Source organism: Martes martes (genome assembly GCF_963455335.1).
Source record: "Martes martes genome assembly, chromosome: 4".
Lineage (NCBI taxonomy): Eukaryota > Metazoa > Chordata > Mammalia > Carnivora > Mustelidae > Martes > Martes martes.
The window spans coordinates 100,379,212-100,398,745 of record NC_137891.1 but is presented as its reverse complement, the minus strand read 5'-3'; the positions used below and the strand labels follow the sequence as shown (position 1 = coordinate 100,398,745).

At 39.6% G+C, this 19,534-nt stretch overlaps 1 protein-coding gene across 1 annotated transcript in view; it reads left to right on the top strand.

The window, feature by feature from the left end:
* Window positions 1–202: 202 nt before the first annotated feature.
* Window positions 203–19,534, top strand: part of EEIG2 (EEIG family member 2) — a gene marked incomplete at both ends in the record, with an annotated part of 101,590 nt that continues 82,258 nt past the window's right edge. The window contains one exon of the mRNA XM_080801676.1: window positions 203–342. Coding sequence (XP_080657802.1) covers window positions 203–342 — 140 coding nt within the window. The remainder of the gene's footprint in view (window positions 343–19,534) is intronic.

The window sequence follows — 19,534 nt, the reverse complement described above, 5'->3', positions numbered from 1 at the left end:
GCCGCGAGAGGCGGCGGCGGCGGCGGCCCCTGCCCCGGCTCCGGCCGGCCCGCGGCGCCCTCCGGCCGCGCCCCCGCGCGCAGCTCGCGGCCCCGGCCATGGGGCTGCGCGGGCTCGGGGCTCCGGCGAGCTGAGGCTGCGGCGCCGGCCCGCGCGCCCCTTGGGGCCGCCCCCGCATCCCGCTCGCCGGCGTCTGGCTCTCATGATGATGAAGAAGAAGAAGTTTAAGTTTAAGGTGGACTTCGAGCTGGAAGAGCTCTCCTCGGTGCCCTTCGTCAATGGGGTCCTCTTCTGCAAGATGCGGCTGCTGGACGGCGGCAGCTTCACCGCAGAGTCCCCCAGGTAACGCGCCCTCCGCGCCCCGCGAGCCGCTGCGCCCGCCCCGCAGGGGTTTCTTCGATGGGCAGCTTGTCGTTCTTGGCCCGTTTGCTCTCTTCTCTTTCTCTAGAGCTTCTTTTTCTCTAGAGACCAGTCTGAAATCAGGAGTTCATTGATCTGCACAAAGTGCTTCGCAAATGGGTCCATCTCAGCTGGGCTTGGCTCCTGGTCTCCTGATTCCAGATGGTCCTGGTATCTGCGCTTCCCCCCCCTCAGTGCTCTAGGAATGGGAGCCATGGCCAGAAGGGAGAGAATACTTCTGGTTTCTCTTAAGACATCTTCATATTTGCGAAATGCAAAGTGGAACTTGAATTGTTGTTAAAACCAAAAAGAACCCAAACTGCTTGAGTTTCAAGAGCCCTGGCCCTGGACAGAAACGTGTTTAGCGTAACTCCTTTTCTCTTGTTGCTTACTCGGGGACTCAGAAGCCCAGGATGCAACCACCGTAGGCCCGATCAGGCATGACTTGAGTCAAGTGTTCCCTGGCAGATGAGACAACAGTCTGTGCCTCATAGGAGAGCTGCGTCTCCAGTTACGCGCTATCACTCACTGAATTACCAGTCTTGAGGTTGCCACTAGTGACTCTCAGTGTGAAGGACTTAGAACCAGAAGGAGAGCCCAGACCTGCCCTCATTTTGAAATGAGGCCCTGGGCACTCTCCGGGAGAGTCATTGGCAGGTTACAGAATGAAGCCAAGGGTGATAGTGTTCCTTGAGTCACTTAAGGTCTGTTTGGCAGGTTGACAGATTTACCCTTAGGTTAGTGTTCCTTAAGAAAATAGGAGATTTATGGAATTTTTAAAAAATGAATTTTAAAGTTCCTGAGATCAAGGGAAGAGATGGACAGTTAATGCTTATTTTGCCTAAATTTACGACTCACTTTATTTTTATCCTAGAAATATTCTGCTTTCTTTTTACCTGTCATCCCTATTAGTGTAAACCCATAAGGTTGATGGGTTGTGGAATTGGGGTCAGAAAATCGTCTGCGGTGGCAACGCTGAAGCCTATAGATGCCAGAAAATGTAAATGGCTAGTGGGCCAAAGCAAAGGATGTATAAAGTGTTATCGACTCTCAGAATTTAAAAAACAGTTACCCAAGGATACTTTTTAAGATTAAACTGTGCTGCCAAATCTTTTGTGGTTATCCAGCTAATTAATTGCACTACAATCATTTTTAACACACTGGTGAGAGAACAGTGTAACTTAAAATGGTACAGCAAATATTGTACCAACTCCTCAAGTGTGGAAAAGCCAAAACCAATTCTTGAATGTCCTGTGGGTGCAAATGACTGTCTTACCCTGGCTCTTACCCTTTTCTTTCCGGGTCCCACCTGGCCACTTCGGGCTGTTAGACCAGCTCTTTTGGGTCAATGGTGACACCTGGTGGTCAGGGTACCTCTCTCTTACCTCTTTCTCCCTCAGATTATTGATTTGGCTTCCTACTCACAAATCAAGTTATTCCAGTATTGCACACAGTCATTTATTAAGCAAATACGTGTAGGTTGGGTCCTTTAAGTATATTATCTTACGTCATGCTCATAGCAAACCTGTAAGGTAGGGATTCCCATTTTGTGGATGAATAAACTGAGACTCAGAAGGCTCAACTTAACCAAGGCCTGCAGATCTGGTAAGTAAAATGTCAAGATCTTGATACAGGTCTGCCTGATTTCAAACAGATTGATGCCAGATGAAGGAGAAAATTATGTGTTGTGCTGAATGGGGAGATTCCTAATAGTTTTAATAAGCAAGGGGTGTAATTTGATTTCTAATTTGCAAGAGTTGGAAAAAACAGCGTTTTCTGAGTTCAATTTACCCCTTTCTCTTCCAACAAAAAATGTGGCCTTAATAAAAATCAGTAAGGTTAAGAATAGTGCTCTATATAGTCAAACAAACAAAAATCCCTACAGTTTGGAAGGAAATGACTCATGATAAGGAGTCTGTGCCTTGTTAGTTAGAGGTAATTGGTGTAAATAAAGCTAAGAGCAAGGATTTAGAATGAGACAAATCTGAACCCGAATCCCAACTCCATGATAAACTTGGGTGGGTTGCTCAGCCTCTCAATTTCCATCTATAAAATAGAAACCATCACTGGCATATAGGGTTGCTGTGAGGATTTCTAGGAAGATGATGTACTGAAAACAGCTCTCACAGTGCTCTAGCACCCAGTCAACATTTTTTTAAAAGATTTGTCAGAGAGAGAGTTCACGAGAGTACACACAAGCAGGGTAAGTGTCAGGCAGAGGGAGAAGCAGCCTCCGCACAAAGCAAGGAGCCCAATGTGGGACTTGATCCGATGATCCTGGGACCATGACCTGAGTGGAAAGCAGACACTTAACTGACTGAGTCATCCAGGTGCCTACATCCAATCAACGTTTAAAGAGAAGACAAAGAGCTTGTCCAAGAGGGTTTGCTTCCTTTAAGATACTGATACTTAATTCCTTTATTCTGACAACTGTAAGAGTGTTGGTTTGAAAAAGATACCTCATTTTTATAAGAAAAAAAAATTGAAACACCTGAGGATGTGAATTATTTTTAAATTGCATAACTTAATTCTTGGATGCCAGTCTAGGCATTGCATCTCTGATTAAATGCTAGATTTTAATTTAAAAAAAAATAAGGGGCACCCAGGTGGCTCAGTCAGTTGTGTCCCATTCTTGATTTCGGCTCAAGTCATGATCTTAGTGTCCTGAGATCAAGCCCCGATCTGTCTCCATGCTCACTTGTCCCCACATTTTGCTCTTCCCTCTCTAAAATAAATAAATTAATTAAATCTTAAATCTTTATGATAAAGAAACTTGTTGCCATCCCCCCCCAAAAAAACACTTTGTATGCCTCTTATAATCAAATATGGTTAACACTATAACATTTCTCCCTTAAAAATATGAAATTAACTACATAGAAAAGGGTTAACATAGCAGGCCCAAGACTACTTTTCTTAGAAAAGTAGTACTTTTCTTAGAAAGTACTTTTCTAAGAAAAGTAGTACTTTTCTTAGAAAGACCTTACTGCTTTTGCTGGCATCTGAGAACCAGTTCCCTACACTGATGTAAAACTTTTTTGAGTGTCTCACTGTGCCTAGACTACAAACAATGTGAATTTTGGTCTGTGCCCAGGGGGGAGTGCCTGTACGACCAGTCCCCAAATAAGCTTCCTTGGTAGACAATATGTGTTCCTGTAATTCGATGCTGGAGAAACTGAGTTCTGGGTGACTGTACTGGGAGAGGACTCTTAGAAGCTTCTACTTGGTTTCCCATGACTTTGGTCCATGGACCTTTTAGTAGGCTTTACTGATTCTGCTTTGTATCATTTCACTATAATAAATCTTAGCCATGGGGCTCCTGGCTGGCTAAGTTGGTGGAGCATGCAACTCTTGATCTCGGTGTTGTGAGTTTGAGCCCCATGTAGAGATTATTAAAAAAAAAAAAATCTTAGACATGAATATGACTATATGCTGAGTCCTATGAGTCTTCCTAATGAATCCCTCAACCTGGGGATGGTCTTGGGGATCCCTGATACATGAATGTATGTAAAATAATAATTCATTTTTTAGAAAAAAGGCTTAGAGGTACATTGCAAATTATAGATATATTTGACTTTATACAGAAACTAAAGAGGCAGATCATTCATTGCTCACAACATATTAAATGAAGATTTGTCAGGTTTCAAGCTGTGTGGCAGGGGCTCTGAGAAGCATAACAAATATAAAGGCCCCATAAGGGAATTAGCTCTACTTAATGAAATTAGATCATAGATATATAATTACTTGACAGTAGGAGACAATATGATTTAGTGCCTAATCAATGGGTCAGTTTGTGAGTGTTGTTGAAATTCTACAGATAAAGAATTTATTTGCAGCTGTAATGGTTATGGAAAACCACAGTAGTTTTTCAGCTGAGCAGGCTGAAAGGATGAATTTGCATTAACAGGGAAGTGAGGGTGAGAGGTCAGCTTGAACAGGTCATCAGTAGGAGCTGGTGATAGAGCAGCCTGATTGCAGAGAGAGTTCACATTGAACAGAAGCAGAAGATAAGGACTTTGAATACCATTATAGTTTGCTTTCCACTGCTCATAGGATAAAAGTCCTTTTGAGATTCTTGCACAAAGTTGTCTTATGATTAAAATGGTATTTAAGTTGGCTAGCTGACTGATTTTTGTCAGATTCAAGAGTGGATAGACTAGAAATGTGGAGACAAATTAGGAGTCTGTTAAAATAACCCAGGCAGGAGCTAATACGAACCTGAATTTGGAGGTTTTTCATCTAAGTGTCTGATAAAATAATAACGCTATGACAAAAGCCTTGATGCCATGCCAGAATAAGGAAGTCAAAAAGAACCTTTGTTTTTTTTCTGTCTTGTTGAGGTGTATCACAGTATATGTGAGGCATATTTGTTGATAGTATATTGTGGGGAGGATAGAAGAGGTAGGTTGTATGTTGGACACAGTGCATTGAGGTGACAGTGAGCCTGATTAGCAGTTGGAGACATAGTTATTGTGGGTTTCTTAGATTCTGGTCTCTTGTAAGTATGCCTGCTTATTGAACTTTTCATCTAGAATTTCCTTACCCGTTTTGCCTTTTTAAAGATTAGCAGTGAAAATTAATTTTAGAAGGATCCAGTTTCTGCTGGAAAAGTGTTTAGTGAACAGGTTAGAAAAAATATAAAGACTAGAAAGTGTTTATTTGTCATAAATGTTATTAAAATTGTCAGGTTTTACATACCATAGTTAATAAAACATTCAGATACATTAAATGATTATACTAATCTAATAAACTGAAACCAAATTACTGCCTAATAATTTTTGAACCTTTCAAAAAGATAGAAAATTACACTATTTAAGTCTTTTAAGTGCACGCTTCCTTTGTAAAAGCATTTAAATCTCTTGAGGTGTGTTAAGACTGTTGGAACAGGTTTCATTTCTGCTCCACTTTAGTAACAGAATAAGGAAGAAAAATTTCCTGTATTTTTAGGATTCCCAAGTTTGCCTTATTTTGTTAATCTTTTTTTGTACTCATAGCTAAATACTTTCCCAAGTTTCACATGAGCTTGTGGCAAAAAACCATGTGAATTCAGGGAGTGTCCAGGAAGCTAATGAGCACATCTGTGTATTAGATCTTTTATTTTGTAAACAAGCTGGAGATTTCTTCTCTTTGGCCAGAATATGTCTTCATGTTTTCAAGATTTTAGTTCACGCACATTGTGTTTTATTATTTTGCATGTCCAATTTTCTGAACACCATTTGTTGAAGAGTGTCCTTTTCCCACTTCATATGTCCTTGTCCCGTTTTCTTGCCTCCTTTGTCCTATATTAATTGAACATATATTACAAGGGTTTATTTCTGGGCTCTCTATTCTGTTTCACTGATGTATGAATGTGTTTTTTATGTCTGTGTCATACTGTTTTGATTACCAAAGCTTTGTAGGATAGTTTGAAATCAGGTGGTATGATACTTTTGGCTTTGTTCTTCTTTTTCAATATTATTGTTTTGGCTATTTGGAGTCTTTTGTGGTTCCATACAAATTTTAGAATTATTTGTTTTAGTTCTGTGACAGAGGTCTTTGGAAATTTAATAGGGATTGCACTGAATATGTACATTGCTTTGGGTAATAGAGACATTGAAACAATATTAATTCTTCCAGTCCATGAGCCCAGAATTCTTTCCATTTTTTTAATGTCATCTTCAATTTCTTTTATCAGTGTCTTATATTTTTTAGTGTATAGGTCTCTCACCTTCTTGGTTAAATTTATTCCTAGGTATTTTATTCTTTTTATACAATTATAAATGCGATTTTTCCCCTGATTTCTCTTTCTGCTACTTAATTATTGGTGTATAGAAATGCAACAGATTTGGGGGCATCTATGTGGCTCAGTTAAGCGTCTGCCTTTGGCTTAGGTCGTGATCCCGTGGTCCTGGGATGGAGCCCCACATGGGGCTCCCTGCTCAGTGGGGAGTCTGCTTTTCCCTCTCCCTCTTTGCTCCCCCTGCTTGTGTTCAATCTCTCTTTCACTCACTCTCCCTCAAAAAAAAAAACTTATATAAAAATCTGTTGCAGGGGCTCCTGGGTGGCTCAGTGGGTTAAAGCCTCTGCCTTCGGCTCAGGTCATGAACCCAGAGTCCTGGGATCGAGCCCCACATCGGGCTCTCTGCTCTGCGGAGAGCCGGCTTCCCACCCCTCCCCCCGTCTGCCTCTCTGCCTACTTGTGATCTCTGTTTGTCAAATAAATAAATAAAATCTTAAAAAAAATAAATAAAATAAAAATCTGTTGTATTTCTTTCTTTTTTTTTTTAAATTTTGCATCCTGTAGCTTTACTGAATTCATTTACTAGTTCTAACAGTTTTTTGGTAGTCTTTAGGTTTTCTATTTATAGTATCATGTCATCTGTAAATAGTGACAGTTTCCCTTCATTTTCAAATCATTTGCCTTTTATTTCTTTCTTTCTTTTTTTTTTTTTTTTTCCTAATTGCTGTGCTGAGGCCTTCCAGTGCTGTGTTGAATAAAAATGAGGATAGTGGGCATCCTTGTCTTGTTCCTTAGATGAAAAGCTTTTAGATTTTCACTGCTGATGGGTGTCTGTGTAGCTCAGTAGATTGTTTGACTCATGATTTCAGCCCAGGTCATGATCTCAGGGTCATGAGATTGAGCACCACATTGGGCTCTGCATTAGGCATGGAGCCTGCTTGAGATTCTCTTTCTACCTCTCCCGCTGCCCCTCCAACCCTAAAAAAATTAGATTTTTCACTGTTGAGTATGATATTAGCTGTGGTTTTGTCATTTATGGCCTTTATTATGTTGAGGTACGTTCCCCTTATACCCAGTTTGTTGAGAGTTTTTATCTTAAGTGGATGCTGAATTTTATCAAATGCTTTTTCTGCTTCTATTGAGCTCATTACATGTTTTCTATCTTTCATTTTGTTAATGTGGTATATTATGTTGATTGATTTGCAGATGTTGAAACATCCTTGAATCCCTGAAATAAACCCCATATGATCTTAGTATATGATCTTTTTAATATATTGTTGAATTTGGTTTGCTAACATTTTGTGAGCATTTTTGCACCTGTGTTCACCAGGGATATTGGCCTGTAATTCTCTCTCTCTCTCTCTCTTTTTTTAATGATGTCATGGTCTCAGTTTGATATCAGGGTAATGCTGGCCTCATAAAATTAGTTTAGAAGCTTTCCCTTTTCAGTTTTGTTTTGTTTTGTTTTTGAAGAGTTTGAGAAAGACAGGTATTAATCTTTGAATTTTTGGTGGAATTTACCAGTGAAGCCATCTTGTCCTGGCCTCTTGTTTATTGGGAGGTTTTGATAATTGATTCAGTTTCCTTACTAGTAATCAGTCTGTTCAGTTTCTATTTCCTCATGATTCAGGCTTGGAAGATTGTAAATTTCTAGAATTTTATCCATTTCTTCTGTGTTTACAATTTGTTGGCATATAATTGTTCATAGTATCCTATTATGATCCTTTCTGTTTTGGTGATATAAGTTGTAACTTCTCCCCTTTATTTATTTATTTATTTTTATTTTTATTTTTATTTTTTTTAGATGGAGGGTGGGGAGGGGCAGAGGAGGGGGAAAGAGATAATCTTAAGCAGACTTCATGCCCAGTGCAAACCCCAATGGGGGGGCTTGATCTCACCACCCTGAGATCATGACCTAAGCGGAAATCAAGAGTTGGAAGCTTAACAACTGAGCCACCCATGTGCCCTCCCTTTTAATCCCAGACGTCCCCATTAATTCAGATTTTATTTATTTGAGCCATTTTTCTTTTTCTCTTGGGGGGAGTCTAGCTAAAGTTTTGTCAATTTTATTTACCTTTTCAAAGAACCAGATCTTAGTTTCATTGACTATTTGTCTTCTTAATCTCTATTTCATTTGTTTCCATTCTGATCTTTATTATTTCTGTCTTTCTACTATGGACTTCATTTTTTCTTCTGTCTTTAGGTGTAAAGTGAAATTGCTTATTTGAAATTTCTCTTATTTCTTGAGGTATTGCTGTGAACTTTCCCTGTACAACTTTTAGTGTATCACATAGATTTTGGTATGTTGTATTTCTTTTTTTTTTTTTAATTTTTATTTTTAAAATTTTTAGTAAACATATAATGTGTTTTTATCCCCAGGGGTACAGGTCTGTGACTCGCCAGGTTTACACATTTCACAGCACTCATCATAGCACATACCTCCCCAATGTCCATAACCCTACCACCCTCTCCCATCCCCCCTCCCCCCAGCAACCCTCAGTCTGTTTTTTGAAATTGAGTCTTTTATGGTTTGTCTCCGTCCCGATCCCATCTTCTTTCATTCTTTCTTCTTTTCCTACCCCCCAAACCTCTAATGTTGCATCTCCACTTCCTTATATCAGGGAGATCATATGATAGTTGTCTTTCTCCGATTGACTTATTTTGCTAAGCATAATACCCTCTAGTTCCATCCACATCATTGCAAAAGGCAAGATTTCATTTCTTTTGATGGCTTCATAGTATTCCATTGTATATATATGCCACATCTTCTTTATCCATTCATCTGTTGATGGACATCTAGGTTCTTTCCATAGTTTGGCTATTGTGGACAATGCTGCTATAAACATTCGGGTGCACGTGCCCGAGTGTTTATAGCACGTGCCCGAATGCACTACATTTGTATCTTTAGGGTAAATACCCAGTAGTGCAATTGCTGGGTCACAGAGTAGCTCTGTTTTCAACTTTTTGAGGAACCTCCATGCTGTTTTCCAAAGTGGTTGCACCAGCTTGCATTCCCACCAACAGTGTAGGAGAGTTCCCCTTTCTCTGCATCCTTGCCAGCACCTGTCTTTTCCTGACTTGTTAATTTTAGCCATTCTGACTGGTGTGAGGTGGTATCTCATTGTGGTTTTGATTTGTATTTCCCTGATGCCGAGTGATGTGGAGCACTTTTTCATGGATGTCTTCTTTGTGGAAATGTCTGCTCATGTCCTCTTCCCATTTCTTGATGGGATTATTTGTCCTTTGGCTGTAGAGTTTGCTAAGCTCTTTATAGATTTTGGATACTAGCCCTTTGTCTGATGTGTTGTTTTCAAATATCTTCTCCCATTCTGTCAGTTGTCTTTTGGTTTTATTAACTGTTTCCTTTGCTGTGCAAAACCTTTTAATCTTGATGAAGTTCCAATAGTTCATTTTTGCCCTTGCTTCCCTTGCTTTGGCGATGTTCCTAGGAAGAAGTTGCTGCAGCTGAGGTCGAAGAGGTTGCTGCCTGTGTTCTCTTTAAGGATTTTGATGGATTCCTTTCTCACATTGAGGTCCTTCATCCATTTTGAGTCTATTTTCGTGTGTGGTGTAAGGAAATGGTCCAATTTCATTTTTCTGCATGTGGCTGTCCAATTTTCCCAACACCATTTGTTGAAGAGACTGTCTTTTTTCCATTGGACATTCTTTCCTGCTTTGTCAAAGATTAGTTGACCATAGAGTTGAGGGTCTATTTCTGGGCTCTCTATTCTGTTCCATTGATCTTTGTGTCTGTTTTTGTGCCAATACCATACCGTCTTGATGATGACAGCTTTGCAATACAGCTTGAAGTCCGGAATTGTGATGCCACCAACTTTGGCTTTCTTTTTCAATACCCCTCTGGCTATTGGAGGTCTTTTCTGGTTCCATATAAATTTTAGGATTATTTGTTCCATTTCTTTGAAAAAAATGGGTGGGATTTTGATAGGGATTGCATTAAATGTGTAGATTGCTTTAGGTAGCATAGACATTTTCACAATATTTGTTCTTCTACTCCATGAGCATGGAATATTTTTCCATTTCTTTGTGTCTTCCTCAATTTCGTTGATGAGTACTTTATAGTTTCCTAAGTATAGATTCTTTCCCTCTTTAATTAGGTTTATTCCTAGGTATCTTATGATTTTGGGTGCCATTGTAAATGGGATTGACTCCTTAATTTCTCTTTCTTCTGTCTTGGTGGTGGTGTAAAAATATGCAGCTGACTTCTATGCATTGATTTTATATCCTGACACTTTACTGAATTCCTGTACAAGATCTAGCAGATTTGGAGTGGAGTCTTTTGGGTTTTCCACATATAGTATCATATCATCCACAAAGAGTGATAGGTTGACTTCCTCTTTGCCGATTTGGGTGCCTTTAATTTCTTGTTGTTGTCTGATTGCTGAGGCTGGGACTTCTAGTACTATGTTGAATAGCAGTGGTTATAATGGACATCACTGCCATGTTCCTGACCTTAGTGGAAGAGCTTTCAGTTTTTCTCCATTGAGAATGATATTTGTGGTGGGTTTTTCATGGATGGCTTTGATAATATTGAGGTATGTGCCCTCTATCCCTACACTTTGAAGAGTTTTGATCAGGAAGGGATGCTGTACTTTGTCAAATGCCTTTTCAGCATCTACTGAGTGTATCATATGGTTCTTGTTCTTTCTTTTATTAATGTATTGTATCATATTGATGGATTTGCGGATGTTGAACCAACCTTGCAGCCCTGGAATAAATCCCACTTGGTCGTGGTGAATAATCCTTTTAATGTACTGTTGGATCCTATTGGCCAGTATTTTGGTGAGAATTTTTGCATCTGTGTTCATCAAGGATATGGGTCTGTAATTCTCTTTTTTGGTGGGATCCTGTCTGGTTTGGGGATCAAGGTGATGCTGGCCTCATAAAATGAGTTTGGAAGTTTTCCTTCCATTTCTATTTTTTGGAACAGTTTCAGGAGAATAGGAATTAATTCTTCTTTAAATGTTTGGTAGAATTCCCCTGGGAAGCCGCCTGGCTCTGGGCTTTTGTTTGTTAGGAGATTTTTGATGACTGTTTCAGTCTCCTTACTGGTTATGGGTCTGTTCAGGTTTTCTACTTCTTTCTGGTTCAGTTGTGGTAGTTTATATGTTTCTATAAATGTATCCATTTCTTCCAGATTTTCAAATTGGTTGGCATAGAGTTGCTCAAAGTATGTTCTTATAATTGTTTGTATTTCTTTAGTGTTGGTTGTGATCTCTCCATTTTCCTTCCTGATTTTATTTATTTTGGTCCTTTCTGTTTTCTTTTTGATAAGTCTGGCCAGGGGTTTAATCAATCTTATTAATTCTTTCAAAGAACCAGCTCCTAGTTTTGTTGATTTGTTCTATTGTTTTTTTTAGTTTCTATTTCATTGATTTCTGCTCTGATCTTTATGATTTCTCTTCTCCTGCTGGGTTTAGGCTTTCTTTGTTGCTCTCTCTCCAGCTCTTTTAGGTGTAGGGTTAGGTTGTGTATTTGAGACCTTTTTTGTTTCTTGAGAAAGGCTTGTACCGCTATATATTTTCCTCTCAGGACTGCCTTTGTTGTGTTCCACAGATTTTGAACAATTGTGTTTTCATTATCACTTGTTTCCATGAATTTTTTTCAATTCTTCTTTAATTTCCTGGTTGACCCATTCATTCTTTAGAAGGAAGCTGTTTAGTCTCCATGTATTTGTGTTCTTTCCAAATTTCCTCTTGTGATTGAGTTCTAGCTTCAGAGCATTGTGGTCTGAAAATATGCAGGGAATGATCCCAATCTTTTGATACCGGTTGAGACCTGATTTATGACCCAGGATGTGGTCTATTCTGGAGAATGTTCCACGTGTACTAGAGAAGAATGTGTATTCTGTTGCCTTGGGATGGAATGTTCTGAATATATCTGTGATGTCCATCTGGTCCAGTGTGTGTGTCAGTCAAGGCCTTTATTTCCTTGTTGATCTTTTGCTTGGATGATCTGTCCATTTCAGTGAGGGGAGTGTTAAAGTCCCCTACTATTATTGTATTATTGTCAATGTATTTATTTGATTTTGTTATTAATTGGTTTGTATAGTTGGCTGCTCCCATGTTAGGTGCATAGATATTTAAAATTGTTAGGTCTTCTTGTTGGACAGACCCTTTGAGTATGATATAGTGTCCTTCCTCATCTCTTAGTATAGTCTTTGGCTTAAAATATAATTGATCTGATATAAGGATTGCCACCCCAGCTTCCTCTAATGTCCATTAGCATGGTACATTGTTTTTCACCCCCTCACTTTAAATCTGGGGGTGTCTTTGGGTCTAAAATGAGTTTCTTGTAGGCAGCATATTGATGGGTTTTGTTTTTTTATCCATTCTGATACCCTGTGTCTTTTGATTGGGGCATTTAGCCCATTTACATTCAGGGTAACTATTGAGAGATATGAATTTAGTGCTTTTGTTACTGCCTGTAAGGTGACTGTTACTGTATATTGTCTCTGTTCCTTTCTGATCTACTACTTTTAGGCTCTCTCTTTGCTTAGAGAACCCCTTTCAATATTTCCTGTAGAGCTGGTTTGGTGTTTGCAAATTCTTTCAGTTTTTGTTTGTCCTGGAAGATTTTTATCTCTCCTTCTATTTTCAATGATAGCCTAGCTGGATATAGTATTCTTGGCTGCATGTTTTTCTCGTTTAGTGCTCTGAATATATCATGCCAGTTCTTTCTGGCCTGCCAGGTCTCTGTGGATAAGTCTGCTGCCAATCTAATGTTTTTACCCTTGTATGTTACAGACTTCTTTACCCAGATTACTTTCAGGATTTTCTCTTTGTCACTAAGACTTGTAAATTTTACTATCAGGTGACGAGGTGTGGACCTATTTTTATTGATTTTGAGGGGTGTTCTTTGCATCTCCTGGATTGTGATGTTTGTTTCCTTTGCCATATTAGGGAAATTCTCTCCAATAATTCTCTCCAATATACCTTCTGCTCCCCTCTCTCTTTCTTCTTCTTCTGGAATCCCAATTATTCTAATATTGTGTCGTCTTATGGTGTCATTTATCTCTCGAATTCTCTCCTCGTGGTCCATTATTTGTCTCTCTTTTGCTCAGCTTCTTTATTCTCTGTCATTTGGTCTTCTATATCACTAATTCTTTCTTCTGCCTCATTTATCCTAGCAGTAAGAGCTTCCATTTTTGATTGCACCTCATTAATAGCTTTTTGATTTCAGTTTGGTTAGATTTTAGTTCCTTTATTTCTCCAGAAAGGGCTTTTATCTCTCTGGAGAGGGTTTCTCTAATATTTTCCATGCTTTTTTCGAGCCCATCTAGAACCTTGAGAATTGTCATTCTGAACTCTACATCTGTCATATTACCAAGCCCGTATTGATTAGGTCCCTAGCCTTCGGTACTGCCTCTTATTCTTTTTTTTGTGGTGAGTTTTTACGCCTTGTCATTTTGTCCAGATAAGAATATATAAAGGAGCAAATAAAATGTTAAAAGGGTGGCAAAGACCCCAGGGAAATGTGCTTTAACCAAATCAGAAGAGACCCCAAATCGTGGGAGGGAGAAAGGGGATAAACAAGAAAAAAAAAAAAAAAAGAAAGGAAAACAATAAGGAAAAAATATTAAAAAAAGCAAATATATGTATATACAAAAAATATTGTTAGATACAATGGAGGATAAAATATGACTATAATAATGAAGGTTCAAAAAATATTATTATTATTATTATTTTTGGTAAGGTATTGTTAAGATAAACTATTTAAAAAAAAAGTTAAAAGAGGAAAGGGTAAAAGTTAAAAAAAAACTTAGCCAAAGAAAAAGAAAAAAAAAAATTAACTGCAAGGCTAAAGAATCATGGGGAGAAAGCCATGAATTCCTTGCTTTGCTTTCTCCTTCTCTGGAATTCTGCTGTTTTCCTTTGTAAGTGAAGTTGGTCTTGGCTGGGTTTCTTGTTGATCTTCTGGGGGAGGGGCCTGTTGTAGTGATTCTCAAGTGTCTTTGCCCAAGGCGGAATTGCCCCGCCCTTATCAGGAGCCAGCCTAAGTAATCTTCTCGGGTTCGCTTTGGGAGCTTTTGTTCTCTGATCGCTTTCTGTAGAGTTCCGGAGGGTGGGAATGATAATGGCGGCCTCCCAATCTCCGGCCTGGAGGAGTGGAGAGCTCGGGGTCCCGCTCCTCAGTTCGCCCTCAGAGAAAAGCACCTAATTGCTCCCGTCTCCCTGGCCTATGGTCGCGTTTGGAGAAAAGTGCCTGGTCGCTCGCGCTTGGAGAAAAGCGCCCGCTTGCTTCCATCTCCGTGGCCTCTGGCCGGGCTCCAAGCTCACCCATCCTGTGCCATGTTCCAGGTAACCCCGAGCTGAGAGGTCAGTCCTCGGCTTTGTCGGTGTAGCTGGCTTCCCTGCTCTAATACCTGTGAGCTCTGCAACACTCAGACACCCCGGGTCCTTCTCTGACCCCGCGGGACCTGGGGTTACGCTGACCCCGCGCCTGCTTCACTCCGGTTTAGCCTCTGGAGCGATGTCCCTGAGTGGAGCAGACTTTTAAAAGTTCAGATTTTGTGCTCCGTTGCTCCACCGCTTGCCGGGAGCCGGCCCCTCCCACCGCGGTCTGTCTTCCCGTTGCTTCGGGCTCACTTCTCCACAGGTCCTACCTTTCAGAAAGTGATTGATTTTCTGTTTCTAGAATTGTTGCTCTTTTCTTCAATTTCCCATTGGATTTGTAGGTGTTCGCAATGTTTAGATAAGCTATCTAGCTGATTTCCTGCTACCTGATGTGTCGCAGCTTGCTACTTCTCCGCCATCTTGACTCCGCCTTCCTGTATGATCGGTATATTGTATTTCTGTTTTCATTAGTCTTTAGGTATTTTCTTACTTCTCCTTTGATTTCTTCAGTGACCTAAGAGTTGTTTAGTAAACTGTTGTTTAATTTCCATATACTTGTAGTTTTTTCAGTTTTTTTCTTGTGATTTCTAGTTTCATACCATTGTGGTCAGAAAAGATGCATGATATTATTTCAGTCTTGAATTTATTGAGACTTGTTCTGTAGCCTGAATGTGATTGATCCTGGAGAGTGTTTCATGTGTTCTTGAGAAGAGTGTATATTCAGATGATTTGGGATGGAATGTTCTGTATATATCTCTTAAGTTCATCTGGTCTAAGGTGTCATTTAAAGTTAATATTTCCTCATTGATTTTCTATCTGGGTGATCTGTCAATTCATGTAAGTAGGGTATAAGTAAAGGTGCTGATATAATTAGGAATTAGTAAATTCCTTACTAAATTATTATATTGCTATCAATTTCTCCCTTCAGATCTGTTAATATTGCTTTAGATATTATGGTGCTTCTATGTTGGGTGCCTTTATATCTGTAAATGTTATATCTTCTTGCTGTGTTGTGTCCTTAATCATTTTTATTATAAATGGACTGTTTTAAAGTTCGTTTTATCCAATGTGAATATAGCTACACCAGCATTCTTTTTGTTTCCATTGTCTTGGAACATCTTTTTCCATCCCCTCACTTTCAGTCTCTGTGTGCCTTTCTGAAGTAAGTCTTGTAGGTAGTATATAGATGTATCTTATTTCTTAAGGTAATCATTCACTCTGTGTCTCTTGATTGGAGAATTTAGTCCATTTACATTTAAAGTAATTATTGATAAGTATATACTTACTGCCATTTTGTTAATTGTTTTCTGGTGTTTGTAGTTCCTCTCTTCTTGTCTCTTTTTTCCTTTGTGATTTGGTGACTTTCTTTAGTATTGTGTTTAGATTCCTTTCTCATTTTCTTTTGATATTTACCATAAGTTTTTGCTTTGTGGGTACCAAGAGGCTCACATATATCATCCTGTGTATATAGCAGTCTATTTTAAATTGGAAGCAACTTGAATTTGAACATGTTCAAAACCCTATGCTTTATTCTCCCCACCACATTGTATGTTTTTGGTGTCACTTTTTACATCTTTTAATTTTATGTATCCTTTAACTAATTCTTATGGTTTTAGTTAATCTTATTACCTTTGTCTTTTAGCCTTTTAATAGCTTTGTTAGTTATTCATTCATTTACTTTACTGCATATTTACCTTTTCCGGTGAGATTTTTACTTTCATATGTTTCTTATTATTAATTAGTTCTATTTCTTTTCAGTTTAAAGAAATCTCTTTAATATATCTTATAAGGCAAGTTTAGTAGTGATGAATTTTGCTTTCACTTGTCTGGAAAACTCATTCTCTCTCCTTCAAATCTGAATGATAACCTTGGCAGGTAGAGTATTCTTGGTTGGAAGTTTTTTTCCTTTCAGCCCTTTGGTATACTCATGCTTCTCCCTTCTGACCTGCAAAGTCTCTGCTGATAGCCTTATGGGGTTTCCCTTATACATAACAATTTTGATTTTCTTTTGCAGCTTTTAAGATTCTTTAACTTTTGACATTTTAATTGTAATGTGTCTTGGTTGCTCTCTTTGGGTTCATTGTCTTTGGAACTCTCTGAGCCTCCTGGACCTGGATGTCTGTTTCCTTCCTTGTGTTAGGGAAGTTTTCAGCCATAGTTCTTCAAGTAAGTGTTCTGCCTCTTACTCTCTTTCTAACCCTTGTGGGACCACTAAAACACAAATATTATTTCAGTTGATGCCCTAGATATTCCTTAAATTATCTTCATTTTTTAAATTCATGTTTCTGTTTGCTGCTCTATCTGGGTGAGTTCCATTTCTTGAACTACCAGCTCACTGATCCACAGTTCTGCTTCATCCGGTATACTGTTGAGCCCCTGTGGTGTATTTTTCAATTCAGCTATTGTATTCTTCAGCTCTGTGACTTCTGTTTGGTACTTTTTAAAAACGTTTTCTGTGTCTTTGTTGATGTTCTCATTGGGTTCATCCATTCTTCTCCAGAGTTTGATGAGCATTTTTATGACCATTACTTAGATTTTTAAAATCAGGTCGCTTACTTACCCTGCATCATTAAGGCCTTTTTCTGAGGTTTTGTCATGTTTTTCTATTTGGTACTTGTTTCTTTGTTTCCTTATTTTACTTGACTCTCTGTATTTGCTTCTATGTATTAGGTAAAACAGCTACCTCTCTATCTTGAAGGAGTGGCATTGTGTAAGTGATCTTCCTTCTCATTCAACATTTTCCTAACTCCTGGATGTCTCTCAAACCTTTGTGATTGTCTAAGCCACCTTATTTGTTCTTAATATGCCCAAGTTGTTGAGGCTGTGTCAAGACCTATTATGATCCAAGGAGAGGAATCTCATTTAGCACCTAGTTTGGAAGCCAGACCCTCAGGCAGGAGCTTTTAAAGTTTGCAAATATATTAAAATCCTGTGGAGCCACAGTCATAATCTGTATTAGCCTCCAGACCAGGAGATTTTGAGGTACTCCCTGGGCAACAGTTGCAAAAATCTGGGAAGGTTGGGGCACCTGGGTGGCTCAGTGGGTTGAGCCTCTGCCTTCGGCTCAGATCATGGTCTCAGGATCCTGGGATCGAGCCCCACATCGGGCTGTCTGCTCAGCATGGAGTCTGCCACCCCCCACCCCCTGCCTGCCTCTCTACCTACTTGTGATCTCTCTCTCTGTCAAATAAATAAATAAAAATCTTAAAAAAAAAATCTGGAAAGGCTTGTTGAGCCATAGCAAGGCTAGTGGGATGTACAAGGATTGTATTTCCCTGCTTATATTCCCTGGATATGCCTCCTTAGCCTCTAGATGTATGGGAAACCTGAAGCCTATCCCTCAGGCTGAAGCTCCCAGCTAAGTAAATGGGCCTTTTCCACAGGAAGACTAGGTTGTGCTTTAGTCTGCTGTCTTTGTAGCGCCCAGGGCATGGTAGCCTACCAAGAGCTGTCTTTTGGACTGTTACAGTCCTGTGGAACTCTAGAATACCAGTCCTCTTGGCTATCAGGGTCAGACACTCAACCGAGGTCCCCTATATGGATGGCACATGCCGATTGGCTTTAGTAAAGGAGCTAGAAGGTGTAGGGGGTTGGACACAGTGGGAAAATGTCTTAACTTCTTGCACTGGTAGCATTCAGCAATGTAGCAAGAGAGTGAGTGGCTTGTCTGTATATATCCACTGACTTTAGGCTTAGGAATGGGAGGATGTCCCAACTACTCATACTTGCCAGCCCCAGCCAGGGAGTAGGGAGATGGGTTGCAACAGCCAGTGCTGGCAGACTTTAGCTAGGGAGCAGGAGAACTCCACAACTGTTTATGCTCTCTGGTTTCAGCAGGTGCCACGACTGGTCACCCGACCCATCCCAGCAAGGCAGTGAGAGGATACCACATCCAAGGTCACTCACCTGTGCTAGTAGGCAGTGTGGAGAATTAACAGTGGTGTCTACCAGTGCCTCTACATCTGGGAAGCATCTAAACTGTCCCTTACTCCTCTGGCCAGTGCCCCCAGTTCAGCGAATGAATCTCTCCCACACAAAACCTTGTCTCTTTTCACACTGCTGTTTTTTCATTGGGTCACAGGGTGAGTGAGACTGTACATGAGCCCTCCAATAGGGGAATCCCCCTTTCCTATAGCACTTTGGGATGCCCTGACATCAGACCTATTGTTTTTACAAGCCAGACATTCTGGGGGTTCATCTTCATGGTTCAGATTCCAGAGACTGGGACCCATTGTGGAGCAGCCACCCCTGACTCCTCCAGAAGTTTCTGTCTGGTGAGATCCCTCCCTGTTCTGTGTCACCACACCAGGAGTCAGTTTTTGGTTTGGTTGGTTTGGTTTTTTTTGTTTTTTGTTTTTGTTTTTGGGTGAGACTATTTCTCTGCCTCTCCTACCCATCTTGATGTGGTCCTTTTTTCCTTTGTTGTGGAGAATACTTCATCTAGTTTTTAGATCTTTATCAAAGAGAAGTGATCCATATGTAGCTATAGATTTGATGTATCTGTGGGAGGAAGTGAGTTCAGGATCTTCCTAGGCTCCCATCTTGGACCCCCCCCAACCTCCATCATAGAATTCTTTTTTTTTTAACGTATTTATTTTTTAATTCCAGTACAATTAATATATAGTGTTATATTACTTTCAGGTATAGAACATAGTGCATCAACAATTCTATACATTCCTCAGTGCTCATCATGGTAAGTGCACTCTTAATCTCCACCACCTACTTCACCAATTTTCCCACTCATCTCCCCTCAGTAACGACCAATTTATTCTCTACATTTAAGACTCTGATTTTTTTGGTCTCTTTTTTCCTTTGTTCATTGTTTTATTTCTTAAATTCCACATATGAGTGAAATCATATAGTATTTGTGTTTTTCTGACTGATTTATTTCTCATTATACTGTCTAGATCCATCCATGTTGTTGCAAATGGCAAAATTTCTTTCTTTTTTATAGCACACACATACACCACATCTTCTTTATCCATTCATCAATTGATAAACACTTGGGCTGCTTGCATAATATGGCTATTGTATTTAATGCTGCAGTAAACCTAAGGGTGCATAT